Consider the following 20850-nt stretch of genomic DNA (forward strand, 5'->3'; position numbering starts at 1 on the left):
TTGCTCTCTTACCACGTTGTTTTTAGCAGAAGTAATTTTTGCTTGATAGCTACAATTTTACCACGCAAATTATAGAGGGCTGTAATTACATTTAATACTTTCTGCAGTTTCTGAACAAATATTTAAGTGTAAAAAACTTGGGATGTTAAATTAATGACATTTATCCAGCTGTGTGTGATTAAGACTCCTAATTACAATATTATAGACTTGTAGCACAGTGTGTCATGACACTGCTCAGCTTTGACACAGAACTGAGTGTGGATGTTTCGTTCTTTTACCCATCCTTTTTGTGCAACTTGTAAAGAATATTTGACCTCCTCTGCCTGATTCCACTCATTTGCTGGACACCATCCTCCTAAATTTTGCTTCAAGCAGGAAATGGCACCTTCAGGTGAACCTGCAGGTTTGGAAACACCAGGGGACACGTGAAGCAGCATCAGCATTGCCACATTATAGAGACCTGGACGTGGTTACAACCCCAAAGGAGAACCTGAGAGATCACCAAGAAGCCAAAAGATGTCACAGCATTGGCAGAGAGGACAAATTGGCATTGTGTTTGGACACAGCTGTGGCCATTTGGTGCTGAGAATGCCAGAGAAGGGAGCAGCTCAAGCCATACTTGTGACAACTTTCGGCTTTTCCAGGGATCAGTCAAATGCCAAAGCTAAACTTTCTGGCTCTGATCCCACCTGCCATGGCTGGCCATGACCAAGCAGCAAGGACACATCTGCACAGGCTCTGATTCCCCTGGGATTGCAGTGGATACAGCTAAAGGTGAGCCCAGAGGAGCTGCAGCCTCTCTCAGTTTTTATGAGACCATCAGTTCCAATAAAAGACTCTCTAAAGAGTCCTTTAATAAAAAAAAAGAATTTTAGGCTAAGGAATAGGACAAGCTTAACCACGAGTGTTTGTATGAGTCATAAGCTATATCAAAAAGCACAAAAGGATGGGTGGGGAACACCCTGAGGATCAGGATTTTAGGAGCCTCTGTCCAAACATTGCTCTGTACCAACAATTTTCCAGGGAACCCTCCCTTAGACTCTTTGGTATGGTTAGAAAATCTTTTCTAACAAAGAAACGCCTCCAGCAAACTCCAATTTCTACACAGCAGCCCTAAAGTATTGAGAAACTAAAGCTGCAGCCCCATGGGATTGTATCCACCCCTTCCTGCAGAGCCCAACTGCACTGGGGGCCATTCCCACGTCAAGGAGCAGCAACTGCATTCAGTTCACAACACGTTATAATCGTGTGAAACAACCCACAATTCTGCTCATTTTTATGAGAGATCTCATTTTTATTTTTTTTCCTTTTTTAATGTTAGCTGGGGCAATACAAATCTAAACAAAAAAACCTGGAAAATCCTACCAGAAAATGGTGTTTGCTGCGTGGCTTCCTAAAGCCTGAGTATCAGCTACCCAAGCACTGCTCCAGTTATTCTGAACATTTTCCACAACCCAGTGTATTGAGAAGCACAAACATTACAGGCAAAGCACCCTGCTTACAAATGATGCTTAATTTGCAGTAAATAACCAAGTTAATTAGGAGTAATGATCCCCTAGACAGTCTCCACATCTAATTATTCTTTAAAAAAAAATCTGGCTGCTTGATGCACTGCAGAAAAAAAGATCTAGAGAGGATTTTTTCATTCCAGTTTTCAATTTATCTCACTACATTATTAATTAATAATAATTAATATTCAGGCACTCACATTTTTATTTACAATTCAAGGCATGAATTCTTTATGAATGATGATATGAACTTTTAAATTTAATTAAGTAATTTAGAGGTAATTAATGTGGAAATTCAGAATATAAACTTCCTACTTGTTTATCTTAAAAGTGCAGCACTTGTTATTAAAAAAAAAGACCTTTTTGAGATGCAAAATTAGTGGGATATCAGAATCATCTGCAGACTGACAGCTACAAAGTACATCAATTGGTCTTTCTGGCAGTTTCCTTATTCTCTTCGAGAAGGATCAACATTAAAAGTCAGCTTGCATTACAGTCAAGCAAAGGCAAACAAGAACTGATGAACAGGAAAGCTCCCAGCACAAACAGCTTTTAAACAATGAAATGTTCCCAGCTTTGAACGACTCCTCCTCGTCGTTCTCAGACTTTGGAAGGTACTGGCCCTTTGGGAGATGAACAATTGAGCCACAGGGCTCCCTTTTAGAAGAGACACTCACAGAAATGATGGTGACATTTGCTCTACTGAGTCAGCTCTTCCTTGGCAGCACCGTGAGCTGAGAATTTCCAGTTATCTGCACTCACTCCAGTAAAATAATTACCAGCAACAGCCCAAATACTGCTCTAGAGAGAGCACAACTCTGCTGGGAGCCATCTGAGTTGCCTAATCCTACAAAGTGGCTCCAACAGCCAGAAACTGGCCCTCAAACAGGACTTGCTCCACTTGCCCCAAAGCACAGATTTACCCTGAGAGAGAACATCCACGGAGGGCTGGTCTGCATTGATGGACTTCAGAACTTTCTGGTAGACGTGGAAAATCTCAGGGAAGTTTCTGTGATATTCCAGCAGCTTCTTGGACACCTCCTGCTCAGAGAGATCTTCTGGTTTCACCAACCTCTGCTGCACCAGGGGGTCACTTGGCCAGTCAAAGGTTGTGTGGAAAACCTCTACAGGGAACATGGTTAGGAGCTAAGAGTGTGAATTAACAGGTCTCTAATTAAGAATGTCCCTCTTAATTCCACTCCTCAGAACTCAGAGCATGAATTAACAGGTCTCTAATTAAGAATGTCCCTCTTAATTCCACTCCTCACAACATCCAGCCTGATTTTTTTATTGAGCTATGTCAGGATTTCATCTCGTGATGGATGATTGATGATAAAACTCAACACACAATACAGAGCTGAGTTGATTTGACAGTTTATTTTATTTAATAGAAATGCTTTTATTTTAACCTAATGAAAATGATTTTATTTACTCTAAAAGCATCCCTGCATCTCAGAAACAAAGCAGGACCTAGCAGAGATGCACAGGAAAATTATAAACTCATATGGACAGATCTAACCTTTAAACAGTGTCATAGTCCAGTTTGCAGGCCCAGTACTGAGCTTTTTATTTCCCTGTATTTTATTGGCACTGAAAATAATGCAATGTCTACAAATACCACTTCCAAACAGCTAAAATTTGTAATTACAAATTCCTACTAGTTCTTCAAGAGATCCCATTTAAATTTGAACCCCATCAGCAGTACTGTACCATTTGTGAGACCAAGCAACACTGCAGTCTGCAGGGGAGGTGAGGAACAAACAATACTGCACCTTGTGTGAGGGGATCGAGCCTTTTCCCACCACTCCTCTCAATCAGCACAGTGTCTGGGGCATAGAGCATGACTAGGCAACAAAAAGGAAAGAGGAAAAAAAATTAAAAAGTGCAGCTCTTGTTAATAATTTGCTTTATTCCCTGCAACCATACAGATGCATCCTAATAGTAAAGGTGGCTGAATTTATCTCGAGCACATTTGCCTCATTCTCATTCCCCAGCATTCTCCCTGCAAATATTTTACTTCACTTTTAATCAGAATTTCGCTTCACCTACTGAACAATAGGGGATAAAATATCCATGAATCCAGTACCCATGGGCACTAACTGTCCCCATGATCCAAAAACATCACCAGCAGCAATAAAAAACTCTCTGTGGAGACTGAGACAGAAGTTCCCACTGAGCACTTGAGACTGATTCTCTTCTACACCACAAACATTACCTTTCACCCAGGTTCTTTGGTGGTGAGACCAGTGAAAGGGATTTTTTTTTCTACATAACCTCACAGAAAAGTGTTCAAACTTGATTAGAAAGCATCAAAAGAGGAAGAACCTGTCAGCTCCTGGGCTGCTTTTGGCTAATCATCCTCGCAGTTAAACACTGTAATTTAATTACTATTTTCAGTGCATTTGATTACAGGTTTCAAACAAGTTCTTTTTATGACTTTCTTCTTTGTATTAAATGCCTTTTCCAGGCACTTTTCTCCCTATTAAGGTACTCACACACAGTAAATCTCATCTCCTCTCAATCTTCTTTTTGATTAACTAGACAGACTGAGCTGTAAGATTCTCATTCAGGTCTTGGTGGCACAGATATAATTGTGAGCAAAACTCAACTTCAGATGTTATTAGGTATATTAAAAATACATGCAAGTACTAGGCATTAAACATTTTTGCCTAACTCTACTGCAGTGATTCTGAGTTCTTCATTAACAGTTGAATATCACCCAAATCAAATCCGAAGTGACAATTCATCAAGTTGGATAAATTCTGTTCACTGTGCACTGGCAAGCTCTGCATTTATCATTTCACACTGCATTCCACAGAATTGCAGTAATTTTTTATATCCTAAGTAGGTCCTTTAGCTATAATGTGGGACAAGTTGCTTCTCCTGTATGGCAAGGGCAGCTGTCGAGGTCTGTAAAACATTCCACCCAAAACCAGCCCCACTCTGAAAGGTCAAGCTTAAAATCATCACGTTTCCACTTCATTTGGTGAAATTTACATTCCCTAATTCAACAGAAGCATGAATTTGTGTTCAGCACATGAGGAACTGGTTTCGTCTGAGGATAAAAGCTGATTTTTAGAGGTGGAAGTCAGGAGCAAAGCCACTTTGAGCTGCTCAAACCCACTTGGTGTAGGGCCTGGAATTTACAGAGCTCTGACGTGGAAGGAGAAAAGGCTGTGAAAGACAGGGCTTAAAATCTCCCAGGTTACCTCAGGCTTTCAACCCTACTGAAATTTTGTGCTGTCTGGTGACTCTGTCTCCAGCATTGGTATTGAATTTATTGAGGATTTTTTGAGACAAACCCTTCTAGTCTTTCCTCCTGGATGCAATCACACACAAACCTTGTACTGCTTACCAACATGCCTAGGAAAAATGCCAGATGATTGCAGCAGCCATGCCTGCTCCTGATTTTCAGGGAAGCCTTCCAAAATCCATCCCTATTGAACAAAAACATGAAACAGTTATTGATCCTGGAAGAGGAAAAAAAAAAAAGCAAAATTCTTACAAAATCTCAGTGCTGTTTACACAAAAATTACCTCATTCTGATCCTTCCACAGCACAGTATTTCTCATGGATGCTTGTGAGAGAAGAAAGCAAACGTGGAGCACTGATATTTTTGTGAAATGCATGCACTGATTCCACTGCCACACAGCAATGGGAACTTATGGATTGCAGCAATGATTTTTTTTTTTTTTCGTGTTTCAATCTTAAAAATAAAAACAAACCAACTTCTATCTCGAATTAAAAACAACCCAAAACAATTTCTACAGTTTTGAAATATTCAAAAGGATACCAGCCCACACTGTGTGTATATATATGTATATAAATGGGGCTAAACAAATCTAAAGACAGATTTAATGCTAAGAACACTGAGGAAAATATGCATGCTTTCATTATTTTCTTAAATTATACAGGAAAACTCACAGTAATGGAACCAGCGTTCCCAGAGCTAATGAAGCAACAGAGCAAAAGAAAGAAAAAAGAAAAAAGAGCTTTTTGCTCCCTTAAGTCCTTGTTATAGCCAGCTAAGTGTTGGATTGAGCATCTTTAAAAAAACATTTACAGATCTGTAGATACCGACGGAGAGCTGCAGTTTTTGTCTGATGCAGTATTTGAGATCTAATCCACTTCCCAGGCTCACATCCGAATCTTCTGAACTCTCCCTAATTTATCTGTCAGCTGCCTGAGCACACAAGTCCTCGCTGTTCTACCCCACCCCTCAAAATAACTTTGTGATTCCTCAGGAAATCTGGGAGCCATCTTCGTGCTGAAATAAAGGAGATATTTTAATATTGCATTAGCTGGCAATCATTCTCAGCGCCCACATAAATCTGGTGCTCTCTCAGGGTGGGGTCCAAAGGTTCTCCAAGTGTTTCAGGGAATTCTATCTCCAGGACTTCTGTGGGAGGGAATGGGCCATTCCAATTACACAAGAAAATAGAGCAGACTATTTAAAATTCCTTAATTAGCCTGCTTTCAGGAACACGTCATGCTGCTGACAGATGTAGAAAATATGAGACCCAAGTAACTGCAAGCCATTTTTGCCACTCCCAGTGTTTGCTCTGCCAAATTAGAATGAACCACTGGCTAAGGTCACACAGGTGCTGAGAAATCAATTTATCCCTTGGGACTTGCAGAAGGCAAAGCTGAACAATGTTTGTAGTGCTATGCCAGGAACTTCAGCACTAGTTTGGAATATACTGTGTACAAAATACATATATGTATAGGGCCAGATCTTCTAGGGAGAAACGGCATCTGAGGTCTGATGGCAAATAAATCTATGCCAATTTACAAAGACTACAAATCTGGCTTGTTTTCTCTACTCCGAGTGCAACATTTTTGGAAACTACAATAAAACAAATTTTAAAAAAATCCAAAAATCGCCCCACAAAACCTGAAGTCACTACTGCTTATGGCTCAAATAATGTGCAACAGGCAGTAAACACAATACTACAACAATAACCAACCCATACTTTTAACAATCCACAGCAAACTTCAAGAGGTTTACACACAAATTTCCAAAGTCCTTAAAACAGGCAATAAGCAATTTTATAGTGAAAAGTTTGGGCCATTTAGGAAAACAAAGCTCAATAAATAGCTCCCTGCAGAAAATATATTTTAAGGCATTAAACAAATGCAAGACCAAGACACAGTACAAAAACAGTGAGCATTTTGGAGCTGATTTCCAGAGGTCTCTGAGTTGCAGGGTATCAGTCAGTCCCTAATTAGAATATATTATCCATCTACTTGACACTTCAGTGAAATGTCTATTCCAGCGCAGAGCTGCAGCTTTGTTCAGAACAGGTTTATTGATATTCTGCTGCATTCCCTCTCCATACCCCCAGTGGCTCGGTTCTGTTTTATCACACATCAAAAAGGCCGTATGCTCAGGGCACCCCATGCACAGCTCGGAGCTGGAGGTCTGAACAGCTGCAAGTAGTGTGCTATCACAGGAGGGACAAGCTCCAAGCAGATGTCACAGATAAAATAAAAAAAAAATAAAAAAAAGGGGGGGAAAAAAAGAGTGAAAAGGGAGCGTGGCTTGGGAATGGAGAAAGGGGAAGGAAGAGCAAGACCTGACTTACAATATGCCTATCATGCTTTATGCAAACACTGCTCCTTTTCTGCCCTCATGACTGTCATTAAAGTGTAATTAGTAACTTCACATGATGAATTTGTTGCTTTAAGAAGCCATCTTTTTTTGGTTCTTGATAGCAGTAACCTTCTATCCAGGCGTGGATTGCACCTCATCACACCAAGGCTGGAACAAAGGCTGAAAGTGAGAAATGCCATGGTGCCTGCACCTATGGCCACTGCTCCCTCTCTTCCAGCTGGGAACCTCTCTCCTTTCCCACATGAGCCCTGCAAACAGAGATTCTGCTGCTGCCTTAATGCCAGGTGAGCAGCCCCTTGGAGACCCAGGCCGTGCTGGAAAATCAGCAGCAAGGAAGCACTTTCAAAGGCATCACTTTCCTCTCCAGACTTCAGGAATCTGGAGAAAAGGAAATGTTCAAGGTCATTCCCAAATGTGAAACTCTCTGTTTTGCTGGCAGTTCTCTCAGCTGTGATACCTACAGACTTTCCCACTTTCCACCACAATAATAATGACTTGAGTATTCAAGTTCCCTCCTGTTATTTGACCTGTACATCCTCCATATCTTTTTTAACTACCAAATCCAAAATTGACACTGCCTTTGAATAAAGAAAAAGAATCAGCAGAAAGAAATAATGCTGAATTATGTGGCACACCAGAAGAAAAAAAATCTCAGCTAGAAGCACAAAGGTCATGAATTCAGATGTTTTTAGGAAAACAAGTAATCACAACAGTTTTTTCCACATTATTATTCAGTGGTTTTGAATAAGTATTACATGGTTTTCCCTCCCAAATAAAGAAAGGGGTCAGAAAATAACACACACACCAAAAAAATAATATCAGTAATGGCTTTGCCAGGAGGGATTTAAATTCTGGAGATTTTCAGAGCACAGCAGACTGAGGAGTGCAGTAGAAAAACTGACAACCCAGCTCTTGCAGCCCATCAACATGATGGGAAACGCTCAAACCCTGCCAAATTTCCCATTAGAAAGGAACCTCTTGTGCCCCACATTAGTTCTGTCAGTGGAGTAATGTTTTAAAAAGTTCCATTCTTCTCAGAAAACAGAAAATCTCGTGAATAGGCAGATTCTCTCCCTGGATACATCTTTGTACCATCACTTACTCTGCAAGGAGTTTCACAGAGAAAACATTATGATGTTTATCTACCAAGGTAAAACCAAACAGAGCCAATCAAGGTAAAACCAAACAGGACAAATCAAGGTAAAACCAAACAGGACCAATCAAGGTAAAACCAAACAGGACAAATCAAGGTAAAACCAAACAGGACAAATCGAGGTAAAACCAAACAGAGCCAATCAAGGTAAAACCAAACAGGACAAATCAAGGTAAAACCAAACAGGACAAATTGAGGTAAAAACAAACAGGACAAATTGAGGTAAAAACAAAGACAGCAAATCAAGGTAAAACCAAACAGGACAAATCGAGGTAAAACCAAACAGAGCCATTGTTCTCTTTGCCTTCCCTTTCAAGGGCAGCCACAAAAAAAATACCAATCTCAGCTCATTCTGCCACTCCTTGTGTGAATCACTGGCCAAAGCTTGGTTTCTAAAGATCCTAACCCTCCAGGAAGGTGGCTCAGCTCCCCCTCAAACACATCCTGAGCAATCTCTCTCCACTCCAGGAATTGCCTCCACAACCCCGGCAGTCAGAGGGGCTGCAGCCAAGCTGTGCTAACCCTGCAAGATGAAAATTCTCTGTACCAGCCTCACAAGAGCCAGGCTCTAACATAATGCCTGCAATAAGTTTCCTGTGTGTGCTGCAAGACCTCCCCACCTGATCCCTCACAGCCCTGACTAGGTTTGTGTTACAAGAACACATAACACGGGGCCTCAGCAGAGCTGTTGATCAATAAAAATGTTCTCCTTAGAGAATGCCAGTGACATCTATAAACCTGTGAGTGTCAAAACAACGGCACAAAAAATCCTGCATTCCTACTGTCAGTGGGATGAAAGCTGCACAATTAATGCCAAGGCAATGACACCACAAGGAGAAATAAAACAAACAGCTGGTGGTACTGTGGTCCAACATGCTGCTCCTAATCTATGAACGCTTCCAGTGAAAACTTGCTGACTCATGTTTTGAAAGAAACGGCATAAATCTGGTCTGTGATGTAAAAACCCTACAGCATTCATTCTACTTTGAGTTACACACAGAAAATATTGCACTTAAAAAGCACAGATCCCCTTTCAAAGGAGAAACTAGTTTGTGGTCACTTTGTGTGTGTATCTCTCTATTAATGTAAAGATTTTTAATAACCAGCACACCTTTGAAAAACAAATAATAATGTGTTTTTCCTAAAACCAGTTGAAACCTCAGCTGGGTTGATTACATCCACTCCATTCTTGCTGAATGTCAGGGAAGCTTCACAAAGGTTTTTTCCCCCCTGGTTCTGTAAGACACCGAGCACTGATTCAGTGCTGCAGGTGACAACAACAGGAACATAAAATGCTCCAGAGGCAGGACTCGGTGCAGCTGTTGGCATTTTAACCACCTTGTCACCTTACTCATACATGACCTAATACTTAAAATAACTCACTGAGAGATCCATCCCTCATTATTGGCAGGAGAACTGAAGCCATGCCAACAATTATAGAAAGCACAGTGGGAAAAAAAGATGGGAAATAAGGTGGATGCAGCCTGTGGAGAGTGATGGATTTTGCTTGTACACTGACAGTAAAACACTGGGAAAAGTAGCTGCTGAAAACATGTGTTCTTTTAATCAGGGAAAGAGACCTATGTGAAAAAAATGAGCATTTTTGAGAGGTTTTAGAGCTCTTGTTGTAAAAGAACTAAAAATACCACACAAATGAACAGGACAGTACACCACGTGTGGTTTTAGACAGGTTCTCCTGCCAGCTGAAGGGCCTAGGTCCTGTGTGGGTTTATTACAAATAAAAAAAATAGATTGAGGGCTACCAGATATATAATCTGGAGTGCTGAGTAACTATAATGAGTAAAAATGAAGTAAAATAGCTCAGCTAAAAAGACCTTCAAGGAAAACCACACAGACCCACATAATTCAAACACCGTGAACAGCAACACAAAGTTTAATTCTACTTTGCAAATTCAACATTAATAGGTCAATTACAGAGTAAGCTCTGCAGTGTTTTATGAAGAAAAGTTGATACCATTTAGGATTTCTGCAAATCCCTTTACTTTTTCTTTTTAAGGATCAAAAAAATCATTGTTTCAGTCTCCCGGATGATGAAACACGGAGCAAGAAACATGGGATGCCACAGATTTGAACACAACTAAACCTATTCAAGCTAAGAGTGAAAATATTAATTATTACCCAGAAGACAATATATTCAAACACAGTGTTTACTAACACAGGAAGAAAAAAGAGACACAACCAGAAATAAATAAAGCTGAAATCAGTAACATTAAGACTTTTTCCCTCCCCTTTCCTCAAGAAGAGCCAAAACCTCAACAATATCGATTTCTATCTATTTTCTGTTTATCTTTTTTGTCCACTCCATCTCTGCCAGTTGCCCCAGGCAATCAACAAAGCTCTGCTTGTTCAGCCTTTGATCATCTCCGTGCTGGAAGATTAGCATATGCATACTCTCATCCTCCCCTTTATCCTGTTAATAAAGCTCCAAACTCCCTGCGCTGATGTTCAAGAAAGCAACCGGCTCGGGAGCCCCGATGATTTGCCCCCATTCCCTGCTCTGCTCAGGACTTGGAATGCTAAATACCAGGCACGAGTTGTGTAAGTGCTTATCCAGCAGCCCTCTGAGGAGCAATTCTTACTTGTTTGATGCAGTCCACGTTTGACAGACGTTCCCGGATCAGATTGGCCCAAAGCGCGTTGGGAATTTTCTGAAGAAAGAACAAAAAAATTAAAAAAAAAAGAAAAAAAAAAGGGGCTGAATATTCACAATTGAGTTCAAAAGGAATTTTACCATGCAGGCACGTTCGTGGTTAAAGGTGAAGTGAGATGTCTTCTTGGAAATAAAGAAATAAATAATTCCGTGCGAGTCCCGGGTCATTAACATGAGTTAATGACAAAGAGTTAATAAGGGCACAAAAATCAGTGTTAAAGGGAAGCTGAGCACAGAGCATGAATATCCATGGGGGTTTTGCACACTGGCATGGAAGCAGAGCCAAGTTCTGCACACTGACACACACATTGGACATCAGACCTGCAAGGGGATCCAGAAGAACATCACATCCACAAAGCATCCTTTTATCCACGAGGATCTGACCCCTGACTGCTCCATGTGCCACAGGGCTCAGCATCAGGGACCTGCCAGCTCACAGGGGCACAAACAGAACCTCAGACACCCAGCAAACAACACAGACAGCCTGATTTTCAGGAGGTTTGTTTCATAGCTTCAAGTAACTCTCATCACCCAAAATGTTTATTTAAAATATATTTTACAGTTGAACTTAGTTTATTTTTAAACTCAGGACTGTGAAATGGGATGGAAACAGCATCTGCCAGTATTTTCAGAGTGCTGTTTAGTTCTGTGACTGCTGCTTTGCCCATCTCTAGAGATGTTTTGTAAGAAGGTATTGGCTATGTGAGAGAAGAAAAAAGTTCCTATACAGATTAGTACCCCTCAACATTTCTTCCATTGTGTTTGATTTCCTAACAAGAAATCAGCAATACCCTCCTTTCCTTCTAGTAAGAATTTGTTCCTCCATCTTGTTAATTTAGGCTTTCATTCTGTGCTGAACTTGGTTAAACTCTGAGTTAGCCAGTTCAACTCAAAGTCTAAACTTCTGTCCATGCAGCTCATGGCAGCCATTAATCATTTCAATCAATGCCTTGTCTCACTCATTCTGTCATTATTGGTAAAATGAATACTCCGAAAAAGAACCCCAAAAAACAACAACCTGCAATCAGATTCCCTACCTCCCAATTAATATAAATTATCTTTCACTTAACAATGTGAGCTTGACTCTCTGTTCCCTTTAGTTCCATATCCTGTGGCTTCTCAAGTCTTTTTCCTAACCACTTTGAAGGGTATAAGCCTATAAAGGAGTATTTCTATAGGCTGGGAGAGGTAGATAGGGCAGGAATCAGATGCTTCTCTGTATTCAAGATGATCTTCCAACATATTTTTCCAATCTAATTGCCACTAATTGTTAATAATTAGACAATTGTCTTTTAATAAGACAATTAATTACATTGCTGCTCAACTAATCCTGGGACTCATGGCATCTGGAAAAAATATTCTTTGGAGCAACTCCTTTGAACTTCATACAATGAGAAAATCTGGCTGATGATGTGGGAAGATTTTATAATATCTTCTTCGCTGGATGATGAAACAATTTCACAAGGAGTGGTGGAAATGGTCCCACAGAAGGCACTTTGAAGGAAGGTGGAGGAAGTGCTCCAGAACACACAGCAGAGCCCGGGTGGCCCAGGCAGGCAGGGTTTGCTTTTGTTCATCTCTTTTGTCCCCAGCTCTCAGTGCCTCTCCTCACATCAGCCAACACTGGAGCGGGTAGCAGAGCAGGAGGGAAGGAAATTGCTGGGTTTGTTGAGAGCCAGCAGGTCCCGAGGGTGCTTCGTCAGAGCCTCCTGCAGCCCCTGGCTGCTGGAGCCTGTCACCTTCCAAAGGGGCACCACGCTGCTCCCAGGGACAGCCAGGGCCTGGCTGCTCCTTTCATGTGTCATGTCAAACCAGGCTGCACGCTGCTGGGGGCTGCTCTGCTCAGCCTCGCCAAACCAATTTAAACCAAATTCATCCTCGCTGCTCTCCGTGCAGCGGCGTTCCCTCTGCTGCCTTTGGAGTGGGGTTTGCTGCACAAAAACAGCCAAGGACTCACATTCAGGTATTTCAGTGTTTTAGCTCCTTCTGCTCTCCGTGGCTCCATTCCAGCCTCATTTCCTGGGCAGTTTTCCCCCCACTGAGCAGTGGCCTACAAAATCATTTTCAATAGGCTGCTTGCAGAATGCCTAATTATTTATTCCACTAGAAATCAGGATAGCTGGTACATATCAGGCAGCCCATTTATAATTTATCTCTCATAACCACACAAATAGATGGCGAGCCTGGGAGATGGGATTGCACTGCCCAGATAATGGACAGGGACACACATTTGGTAACAGCCAAAGCACACCTTACCCACAGAGCTGTCCCAACACTCAGAGCAGGTAAAGGAAACACTGCTGTGGGATTTTGGTCAGGTTCAGACCACTTTTCCACCCAGACTGGTTTAATCACTATTTCCATATTTGCTGAAAAACTGTATCCACTCACGATTAATTTTAAATATTCCATGTTATTTCAGGAACATCACACTTCAATTTCCATGCCTGTTCTACTCAGTTATATTTCATTCCCCTTTCATAAATGTCCACACTTTATTTGTAGGGCAGCTTTATCAACAGACATTTTTCTTGGAAATTTTGGATATATTTGCTCTGAAAACAGCTAAAAATTTCTGGCTTCTCCAATTTGGCACCTTGGAGAGAACAGCAATCAAGTTTGAAGAAATTTACTTTAGGATCCTGAGTATCATGAATGCCTAGATTTATTTTGTTCAGATGAATACACATGAAAGGCTGGGGTTTTTTGGATACACAAACCTGGAACAGTTTCTTTTTTGTTCCTTCAGAGTGGCTTCCCCTGGAATAGATTGGAATGCTGACCATGCATAGTTAAGGATGCCTTGGATTTATTTTTCTCTTCTATTTTATTTCTTTTTAAAAAGCACAGGGACGTGACACAACTCTGGAGCAGTTTTAAGTTATTAGGTATCATGCAAACACCTTAACTGCAATTTAGTGTAGCATTAAGAGCACGCCCATCCCATCAACCCACAATTACCACAGTTGTTTCAACTTCTTCTTTTATCCAGTTAACAGGAAAAGTGAAACATGCAATAGCTCATCATTAGACTTCACTATAGGAAAACCTGAAGATGCTTCCTATTAACATTATAATAACTGGAGATGAGGGAATAATTTGCAATGATTTATCCAAAAAATGTAGCCTCTTTTTCTGTTCATGGAATATTTATTGGTAGCTTGTGGTTCTTCAATTTACTGAATATTCAAAAATATCTGACTTCTTTTTGGAGTATTTTTACATGCAGAATGATCACATTTTGCTTTGAACACTGAGTATTTAAAATTCACTACCTGAGCTGTGCTCATTAGCAAGTGGCCAGGTACGTGTGGGTGAATGATTGCTTGTCCAACTCGAAAAATGGAGCTTCAGAGAGCAATAAAGGATTTAAAAATGCCTTCCATTGCTTCCTGTGCCAGGAACACCCAAATGCTTTAATGGGTGAACACAAAAGAGATGGAAGCTTGGCTGAAGGTAGGTAGAATGAGCAGGTAGAATATGTGAACAAACATTTGCAGAGCTTTCTGCAGCATTTGCCCAGACCCAGTGACATTGGCCAAGTGACCTCAACCTGCCTGACCTCTGCCTCTGGGGTTAATGCAGCCACAGCAGCCTTGGGAGTGAGAAACAACATTAAATTGTGTTTATGATCTTCACACCAGACTCTCCAAAAACCACAGCCTTAGCTCCTGCTTTTCCTCTTCATTTATTAAATTGCCTTGGCCAGGACTACAACTTTTTAGTGCCCTGGTTATCTCCAAACTCATGCAAAAGCTCTTGTTCTGGTCCTGAACAGATACCCCAGGAACCCAGGAGCTCCCTCCTAATTCTAGGAGTTACATTCAAAGAAACAAACTCACAGAAAAGAACAAAATTATTTAGTGAAAACCTCCTCCTAGGGTCTAAAAGTGAAATCCAAAGGCAAACTGCACAGTGCTGAACCACCAGCAGCCTCTGCTCTGCAGGCCCTCCTCACTACCTGATTAGCCTTGACATTTTTGACTTTCATCTTCCACACCATCCATCTTTTTAAATCAAATAAGCCCAAAAGGACACCCTTGAAAGTGCATCTGTATAGTCTGAAATATGTTAATAATTACAGTAATTAAACCAAAGGGAATTTTTGTTTTAAATTCTCCCCCTCCAAGTATAAATTTATGAACCTATCAAAACAATCTTTAATAATTAGAACTAAGATTTCAAAGTACATTTTCTCAGTAAGAATAATTCCACACCACCCCAGCCAAATGCAAACATTTTTGCCAGTGAGTTCAGGGAGTTCAGTGAACTCTTTCCTCTCAGATCTTGAAGTGTGCTACTTGAGGCATCTCCAAACTTCATTCACTAGTCCAGTATTTTATTCAATTTTATAAACACTACCCTATTTTAGCCTAATTTTCTCAGGAAAAAAGCCCTAATCTGTGTATTACACTGTCTGCCATCTCAGTAAATTACAAATCTGTTGGCCAATTCCAATTCCAAACTGCATTTAGCAGGGGTGTAGAATTCCTACAGACAGGAAATTGCTTCCATTTTTATGAAAATGGGTGATAAGGGACAAATTATAAACTCAAACTAGTGGACTTGTTAGAGAAAGTCACAAAAAAACAGACTTCCTCCAGTTTATTTCTCCTGGAATACCTTGACACTGGAGAAAGGAATCAGCCAAAAAGGCAGGAATCAGATGCTTCTCTGTCTTCAAGATAACCTTTCAATGTGTTTTTTCCAATCTGATTTTAAACAATAAGACAATTTTAACTAATTTTAAACTAATTTTTAACAATAAGACAATTAATTCCATTACTGATCAACCAATCCTGGGAGTCATGACACCTGGAAAAAAAATGTTCTTTGAACATCAGTTAGGATGCCCACAAAGAACGGATTTTAAAATCTGACTGGAGAAACTCAGGTGCACAAAATTGGGGAAAAGTCAACAATCTGAGTCAGCTGCTCCTGCCTCAGCTTGAGAGCTTCCAGGGCTGTCAGGAACTGACTGGATTGTCATCCTCCTTTTGAGTTAATGCACCAAGTAAGTTATTTGTGTCATGCTACAGAGAAATCAAGCACGCACAACTAAGTAGCACTGTCAGATCAAAAAAAAGTTCTTTGTGTACATATTTTCCAGAGCATTTTGTACCAAAGGAGACCTCAGAGATTAATGCTTATTTTACTGAGATTATCAAACATGCCCAGATAGAAGACACTGCGTTTAATAATAGAATGGAGCATTCTCCAGCCTGGATTGTGCGTTCCTGGATTCTCCCCAGTTCTGCTGCTTGTTCCAGGGTTGGTATTTTCAAGCCCTCCTTCCCTTTGCATTGTCTCCCTGCCCCTGCTCTGTGTCCTGACACACCAATGTACAGCACAGAGAGAAGAGAATCTTTACTCTCATCTGCTCAACCCAGCAGAGGAAATCATGGGAATGCCACATAATTCCTGTTCTGTGACACCAGAACAACTGTTATAATATTCTCTTACACACCTGGTTTCTTTCTTTATATGCCTTTGCTTCCTCTGTCTGCGTTAATGCTTCCTTGAATAACAAAGTCTCCTGAGAGACACGAATGGCATTGAAATGTTTACAAAGCCACATTGCCTGAGGGGAGGAAAAAAAAAATACAGGTTGAAATATTTGGAAAGAAAATGAAGCAATTTTTTTCAGAAGGCTGCAGAAATAGTTTTCCCAGTCATACATTTAAGTGTACAGACATATATAAGCAACTTTAAGTAGTTTCTTATAAAGATGTTCAAGAGTATCCAGCTTTGAACAACGACTTTTTCATCTCCTGTACCTTAACACTGAATTTAAAGAAGGAAGTATTCTTCCTGCCATGCCCTCACCAGCATCACCTGCCGTTTCTGAGCTTCAAATGCGACTTTGACCCTCGCATTTAAGGTGCCAGTGGACATGAGACAAGTGACCATGCAAATGGAGCACTTCACAGCAAGGGAACACCACGAATGTGTAATGAACTTACTTCCCCCAGGCTAATTAGTGCTGCTAGAAGGCTGGGAAAACAAGGCAGGCAGAATTCTGCTGCATTCCAGTAGTTCCACTACCTGAGTGAGTTCTGACAGACCTCACTTGAAAACATCTATTGAAGCTGTGGTGTGACACCCAGGTGCACCCCTGAGGAACAAGACCCTTTAATTTGTCTTGTGCTCATCTATCACTTGGATAAACCTCAAAATTCTTTTCCCAGAAGAAAATTCTCCAAAATGCTGAGCTCAGTAGAAAGTAAGAGAGTGAGGGTAAGGTACTCACAACTGTAGTTTTCCCAGAAGCAGGTGGACCAAGGACACAAATTCTTGGAGCTATGGAACAAGAATATGCAAATGTCAAGGTGCAGAACAGCAAAAATCCCCTTCAGTTTCCCACTCTATTGCATAACATCAATGTAGGCAGCATGAAACAATTATTTCAGCTGGAAAGCTGCCTCAGTGGAGACTTCAGGGCTCCACTGGGAAAAAAAGGGGCAACAGAAAATCAGTGCCACCTGGGTCCTCCTCTAATCTCCATGGTCAATGAGATTAACTCTCTAACCATGCCACTTGGAGAGATAGATATGTATATCTCAATCCATTTAAACACATGGAGAGTTTAGTGGGTGAAAAATAAGGTACAAACCTTTCCTTACCTGAGTTTGGCTTTTATTCCTGAAACATTGATTCAGAACTAACACATTCTGTGATGAAAAAAGATTCCAGTTTTTAGTTTCACCTAAATAGGTTGTGTCAGGGCTCAGAGAAGATGTAGATGCTGCAGAATGAAGGACTCCCTCACTATGCTTTTTGACAGCTGCCTTCAACTTTCCTAGTCACCTTTTAAAGTAATTTTCCTCATTTCTGTTTCTTGTGTTTCTCTGCTGCACGTCCGTCTCCTTTCCCTGAGAGGGCAAGGTGCAAAAAATGCATCCCAGTTGTGAGGAATTGCTAATCCTCACACACACAACACAAGAGGCATTACTGCTTCCTTGGGAATGAATTAGAGGCGAGAGAAGCAGGAGAAAAATGGAGCTGCTCTTAGGAAAGTATTTGGAACTTTTTCCATAAATACACCTTGGGCTGCAATCCCTTGAGCTGTCCTTTTATATTAACAGCTTTGATTTTTTCCCCACTGGGGAAAAAAAAAAACAAACCCAAATCAGAGTCTGTGCAGGAGGGACTGGTTAGTATTTACTGGGAATAACATGGGTCAGAGCAGAGATCCACTCACCCAAAAGCCTCCTCAGCTCTTGATAACCAAGGGAGATCGTGTCTGATGGGAGCAGACAGGCAAGGATGTGAAATGTATTTTCATGAGGCCTTCCATGCACTTAACAGTTATTGGGCAGGTGCAATTTTTAAACATACATGAAACCCAAATTACGGATTCATCTTTACAAAGTTATCTGACTTGGAAGGTTTAAGAACAACTCCCCCCCTTATTGGTTCTTGCAAGTGCAACAGAACTAGTACACAATGTAGAAAAATACTTTAAAAGGATACATCAGCTGTTTTTATCACCTAATTTCTTTCAAATGTAATGTGATTAAATCCTAGGGTTTTTTTAAAATCTAACACCTTGAAACTCCAGCCTGGTACTTAGGAATTATTTATAAACAGCGTCATAAAAGAGTGCTTGGGTGCCAACACTAATCAACTTCTTCAAACCACTTCAAAGAAAATCAAAAAACCTTTCCATCCACAGATCCTTTTGAGGTTTAACTAGGAGCATGATTTAAAATTCACAAGAAAGCCCTTAGGTATTGAAGCTTTAATACACAGCTTTCTTGGACAAACGTTTGATAAAAAACGAAACATACCATTATATACACCATCTCATGCTTTAATATTGCCCAGGGCTACTGTAAATGCTCACTTTGTACTAAATCTGGTTTGCTCTCTGCTTAGTGGCTGGCAGCAGATGGGGCAGTGTAATTCACTGATTTCCTCATTTGCACACTTGTAGGACTCCTCTAAAGCCTTCTCCCCAAACATATGACACAGGGGCACCACCAGGACACCACTGGGTGTGATGTTTAACCCCTCCAGCCAACAAAGAAGCACTATTTAATACTGCAGCTCCAAAGCAGCAGCCACAGGAAGGCAGGAAATTCTGGGAGATGCCTTTTTCTTCACTAATAAAATCATATTTAATCCTGTGTTCAGTCTTGATGAGACATTGTGGGATTTACTCATCCACGTAAAGCAAGTTTTAACATTCAACAACGATTTTAGCCACAACAAAATGAATCCTGGAATAACACAAAACAACAGAATTCTATTTAAATCCAAAAGATGTTAATACAACTAAATTTGCTTAACTTGTAAGAGAAATCCTTTGTCAAAGAGGAGAAGCACAGGGTACATACTGAACATTCAGGCAGAGCTTTTTTACATTCCTTCAGAGGTTGGAGTGCAAAGGAGGAGCTCACAGAAATGCCACTTGGACCCTGAAAGCCTTTTTCATTAGCACAAGCCAAGATACCACGTAGAAACCTTGCATCTTTGATTATGAAAGAATTACCAGTCTTTATGTGGCCCTGGAAGGTTTTTAGAAGGAACACATGAAAGAACAATACCACAGAGCCCTAAGCACAGACACTTTGCCACACATTTGACCTACAAGATTTTCGAGGCAGTTGTAAGCTATAATCACCATTAGACTTGTTTATATTTTTAAAAGTACTTTGGATCCTATTATTAATTAAAAAGGTTTGCTAACTTCACACCTGGGATAGATGCAATGCTTCTTTTCCACACATCTCTGTTTGAAATTTTCTCTGGGGCTAAAGCTGTCTAGGCAAGGCAAGATCATGAAAATTCATCACTTTACTGATGGCTCTAATAAGGTTTTTTTTTCTTCTAAATAGTCAGCACCTTCCACCATGATCAAAAAGTAAAATCAACTCTGCTACATATTTCTGTTACCTTATTTTCCAGATAATTTATTCTTAAAACAACATTTAGGCTTTAATTTTAATTGGGGTTCCTCTCCTTCCTTAACAGGGTTTTCCAGACCAAAAGCAGACAGCATTTCCCCCTTGACAAACAACTGCTGTAATTCTGTCTTTAGCCTCTAAGTACTGAAGTCATGAGATGGAAACCTGCCTAATTCTGTTAAAATAGTACTGTGGGGCTTCAGGACAAGTGTTAGCCCAATGTGAAGATATTTTATCAGCATTCTATCCAACTGCAGGAAATTCTTACACATATTTTCCACGGTTCTACAAACCAGATTGATTATTCACGCTGCCTGCACCAGAAAAGGCTGGGCACAATTTGCAGGATTTGATTTCTTTTTTTTTCTTTAATGTATTTAGCAGCATTTCAATCACCATCCATCCACGAAGAGCACCTCCAGTGAAAATGATTTCATTGATGCTGCAGCAGAACTTTCATAATGGTTTACTCTGGTTTTAAAGGAACATCAAAGCTCCATGACACCAGCTCTCCCTGACAGCTCACGCAGAACAAAAACCACAGCTCACTTGTGCACATCCAAATATAATCTGCCTAAGGGTGAACAGTTTGTAAATCAAATCATTTGATTGAGGGTACACGCTTTTATTGTGCAGAATACAGACTTCCCGTTCCATTTACCAGGGTTTGTTGCACAGAGGAGCAGACACACTCACTGCTCCTTCAGCTGAGCTGCCACTGAGCTGTGCAACTCATTAACAGCAGCCAGTAACAAACTAATCAAAAAGCAGAGAATCTGCCAGCCCAGGTAGAATAGGAACCCAAATTTACACCTGACAAAAGGAGTAATTAGCGAGCTTAAAGACAACAGGAAATATCAGATGGGGCACAGAAGGCATTAATAATTGATACACCAGAACTCTTTGTTATTCCCTTAGAGGGTTTCATTGTTATAACTGTTAAAGTGCATTTCTTATTAGATTACCCACTAAAAAAAGAAATTAAAAGCATCTTG

At 40.6% G+C, this 20850-nt stretch overlaps 1 protein-coding gene across 7 annotated transcripts in view; it reads right to left on the bottom strand.

Annotated features, from left to right (window-relative positions):
- Positions 1-20850, bottom strand: part of AK8 (adenylate kinase 8) — a 68471-nt gene that overhangs the window by 41993 nt on the left and 5628 nt on the right. For 6 of the 7 annotated variants that reach the window (XM_038156601.1, XM_038156603.1, XM_038156605.1 and 3 more), the window contains 6 exons: positions 17197-17246; positions 16414-16527; positions 10876-10944; positions 4864-4945; positions 3281-3352; positions 2432-2632 (listed from right to left, as the gene is read on the bottom strand). In XM_038156601.1, coding sequence (XP_038012529.1) covers positions 2432-2632; positions 3281-3352; positions 4864-4945; positions 10876-10944; positions 16414-16527; positions 17197-17246 — 588 coding nt within the window. Of the gene's footprint in view, positions 1-2431; positions 2633-3280; positions 3353-4863; positions 4946-10875; positions 10945-11267; positions 12121-16413; positions 16528-17196; positions 17247-20850 lie in introns of those variants that run through there. The other variant, XM_038156604.1, reaches the window with a different exon arrangement.

The sequence above is a fragment of the Motacilla alba genome, chromosome 17, assembly GCF_015832195.1.
Source record: "Motacilla alba alba isolate MOTALB_02 chromosome 17, Motacilla_alba_V1.0_pri, whole genome shotgun sequence".
NCBI lineage: Eukaryota > Metazoa > Chordata > Aves > Passeriformes > Motacillidae > Motacilla > Motacilla alba.